The 3,578-nt window shown below is 58.1% G+C and overlaps 1 protein-coding gene across 1 annotated transcript in view; it reads right to left on the bottom strand.

The window, feature by feature from the left end:
* Positions 1-3,578, bottom strand: part of COL27A1 (collagen, type XXVII, alpha 1) — a 96,050-nt gene that overhangs the window by 7,046 nt on the left and 85,426 nt on the right. The window contains exons 34-35 of the mRNA XM_009994350.1: positions 3,341-3,394; positions 2,934-3,024 (exon numbers count right to left, since the gene is read on the bottom strand). Coding sequence (XP_009992652.1) covers positions 2,934-3,024; positions 3,341-3,394 — 145 coding nt within the window. The remainder of the gene's footprint in view (positions 1-2,933; positions 3,025-3,340; positions 3,395-3,578) is intronic.

The following is a 3,578-nucleotide window of genomic DNA, read 5'->3' as shown; positions in this document are numbered from 1 at the left end:
CAGCAGGAGCTGGAGATGCTGCCCATGCAGGACCTTGCTGCAGCAGGGAGATCCCAGCACCCCACTGCCCATGCCAGGGGGAACCAGTATGGCTTCCTCCCACTCCTCACCATTTGTCCCAGTCTTCCTGGCCTGCCTGGCTCCCCTTTTGCACCCACCAGGCCCTAGAAAGCAAAACAGAAATCGACCAAGCTCCAAGAAAGAGAAGCTCCAGGGTTATTCACCCACATGCCCTGGGCAGGCAGACACAGACCTGGGCTGGGAGAAGTGGAATGGGAAAGGAGCTCACCCACCTTGGTGCTTGGAGCCCACTCACCTCGATGCCACTCAGCCCCATGGCTCCAGCTTCCCCTGGGGGTCCAAGGGGACCCTGAGGTCATTTGGGGACAAAACCATGAGGCTGGGTTATTTGGGGGAAGGCAGGAGGGCAAAGCATGGACCCAGCTGCCTTGCCCAGGGGTCTGGACTGGGGACGTTCCCTCCAGATACTTCTGGGACCAGAACTGTGCTGGGGACAGGCACCCTGCAGGGATGTCCCCTGCCTGTTCCCCACAGCACAGCAAGGAGTTACCTGCTTGCCTGGCTCTCCCTTGGCACCCGTTGCTCCTCTGGCTCCTCCGTGCCCGGTGTAGCCCCTCAGCCCAGGGGCACCCACCGGTCCCTGGGCACCCGCTGCGCCCTGTGGTGCACACAGGCACCTGTTACATCCCCAGCCCGACCCCCTCTGGAGCTTGGTCCAAGCAGCTGCTCCTCAAAGGGCTTCAACTACTCTGATGGATCTTCTCTGCCTGCTTTGCAAACCCCCCCGGAGCTTATTCTGCATCCCGACCTCTCCCGGCAAAGGGCAGGAGCTGCCTGAGTTCAGGACACATCCTGCCCAGGCACAGCAGCTCCACAGCATGGGAAAGCTGGGATGCAAATGGGATTTATCCTGCAGGGCATCAGGAACACCTCTGTGGCTCTGTGCACATCAGGGCCACATCCACAAGATGCATCTTGGGGCAGTTCCTGGGACCCTTTGGCCTTCAGCAGAGAAAACAGTGACAGGACAGGACAAGTTTTAAACGGAGAGAGGGGAGATTGAGGTTGGATATTAGGAAGAAATTCTTCCCTCTAAGGGTGTGAGGAACTGGGATGGGTTGCCCAGGGAGGTTGTTGATGCCCCATCCCTGGAGGTTTTTAAGGCCAGGTTGGAGGAGGTTTTGGGTTCCCTGCTCATGGCAGGGGGGTTGAAGCTGGATGAGCTTTAAAGTCCCTTCCAACCTTCGTGATGGTTTTATTATGGACACCCATGGACTTGGCAAAAGCAGAAGAGAGGGAAGCCAAATGCCCTGGCCCAGACCCCGAGAGCCCAGCACCAATTGCCCAGTGACTGTGGCACTTGGCACAGCTTCTAATGGCTGTGTTAAGGTTCTTTCAGAGAGCCCTGGCTCTGGGGACACTGTCCTGGGTCCCAAAGCCACCGCAGGGCAGGACCCAGCAGGCACAGCCTGGCCCTGGGGCTGGCACAGCTCACTCCACAGCCACCCACTGGGTGACACGAGGTGTCCTGAGCAAGGACAGGCTCTGCTGCTCCATCCCAAGATGCCCTCAAACCTGTTTCCCAGGGAAGCTCTGCAGGGCCAGGGCTGGTACTCACGGCTGGGCCGGGTTTGCCGCCATCTCCCTTGACTCCATCATCTCCATCAAGTCCCTGTGGTGTTGTTGGGGATTTAGAACAACCTCATCCTCACCCTGTGCTTCCTGATCAGGCCCTTTACAGCATTTTAAGCATCCCTTCCCTTGCACCAGGTTCAGCTTGGCCAGGGGAGGCACCAGGCACTGTGAACACGAGGCCACAGCAGGGATGGGTCTTCCAGGAGGCAACCCTGGCTGAAATGGTCTGAGTTTTGGGGTAGGGGCATGTAAGTACCTCTTGGGACTCAAGGTATGAAGCATTAACCCCCCCTCCCCCTTCTCACTCCTGAGCACTCAGCCTGGGTAGTTAAAGGGGCAATAAAATCTTTGGGCTTTGGTTTCTATTGGAAATGGTGAAGCACTGGGGAAGCCTTTAGCAGCTCCCAGCTCCACCAGACCTCCTACCTCTAATCCTGCAGCACCCGTGGGACCATCCATGCCTGGTGGGCCTGGATCTCCCTGGGGAGGAAGGGAAAACAGCTCTGTCCCCAGCAAACCCTCCCTTGCCTCGTTGACTTTGCATCTCAGGCAACAAGGCAGGGAGTGTCCCATGGCTGGTCCCCCAGGTCTGTCCCAGTTCCTCCACCACAGCCCCACCACATCCCACATCAGCCAAAGGCAGAAAGCAGAGCTTAGGAAAAAGACCAAAAATCAGCATTTCACCCAGAGTTGAAGGGTTGGAGCCATCACCCTGTTGTACCTTCACTCCCTCAGGACCATCAAGCCCAGGAGGACCTCGGAGACCCATCTCACCCTGGTCAGGGCACAAGCAAAGGAGCCCAATTGATGCAACCCTGCCCAGTGCTCCCAGTCACACCCACATCCCCCCACCAGTCTGTGATCAGCTGAAATGGGAGGAGGGACACGAGCTGACTTACAAACCATCCTCTAGCTCCAGGAGGACCCACAGCTCCAGTGACACCAACCTGGCCCTGGGACACAGAGGGGACGTGCTCAGCAGGGTCCCAGCCTGGCCAGGGGGCAAGAGGGTAGAGTTTGGCCAGAGGCACCATGAACCCAACTGCCTGGCAAGTCCTAACCATCCCCTTGTGCCACAACAAGATCTCATTTTGGTCTCATCCCCGTGAGACACAAAACCCCCTGATGATGGAGATTTACCAATTCTTAGTGTTTTCTGCAGTTCCTGGAGCCCAAGGTTTCCCACTGGGGGTGAGCCCCTCTCCTTGGCACCCAGCACCCAAGGAAGCCAGCCTGTGGGAGCCTGGTGGGCTGAGGCAGCCCCAGTCTGTACTTGCCATCAAACCTTCTTGGCCCTTTTCTCCTTTCTGGCCTTTTTCTCCAATTTCCCCTGTAGCAGCTCCTGGACCAGGCACTCCAGGAAGGCCCCTGGGGCCACCATCACCCTGCTCAGGGATGGAGACAAGAGGTGTCACCAAAGAGAGGAAAAAGAAATAGCAATTAAATCAGCTTCTGCCTGGGGATCTCATGTTCCAGCCTCTCCCTGGGTTCCATGGACATATAAGTTCACCCCAGGGTGCTCAGGAGGGGTGTTGATGCCAGGTCTGAGTCCTGCATCTCCAGGGGACCTCAGCCCACAGGGACACCCTTCTTGTGCTTCTGCTCCCACGACAGCAGAGGCTGAGCAGGCTGTGGGTGTCCCTGAGGTGCTGCAAGAAGGGACAGAGCTAGAGACACCCCTCACCTTTTGTCCTGCTGCTCCTGGCTCGCCCGGACCTCCAGCATCACCAGGATCACCCTGCCCAGATGGGAAACACCAGCATCAGATGCTCCCCAGGGGGTCAAACCCTGAGCTCTGACTTCCAGGGGCTTCCCCACCCTCCTCTACCTGTGATGTTGGTGCTGGGTAAGAGATGACCCCACAGCTTCCCCTGCCCCCTGGGGACCCCCAGCTGTGACCCACGATAGCCCCCAAGACAAAG

This window comes from Chaetura pelagica, unplaced genomic scaffold (genome assembly GCF_000747805.2).
Source record: "Chaetura pelagica isolate M959 unplaced genomic scaffold, ChaPel_1.0 scaffold132, whole genome shotgun sequence".
NCBI lineage: Eukaryota > Metazoa > Chordata > Aves > Apodiformes > Apodidae > Chaetura > Chaetura pelagica.
This window is presented reverse-complemented; position numbering and strand designations above follow the sequence as displayed.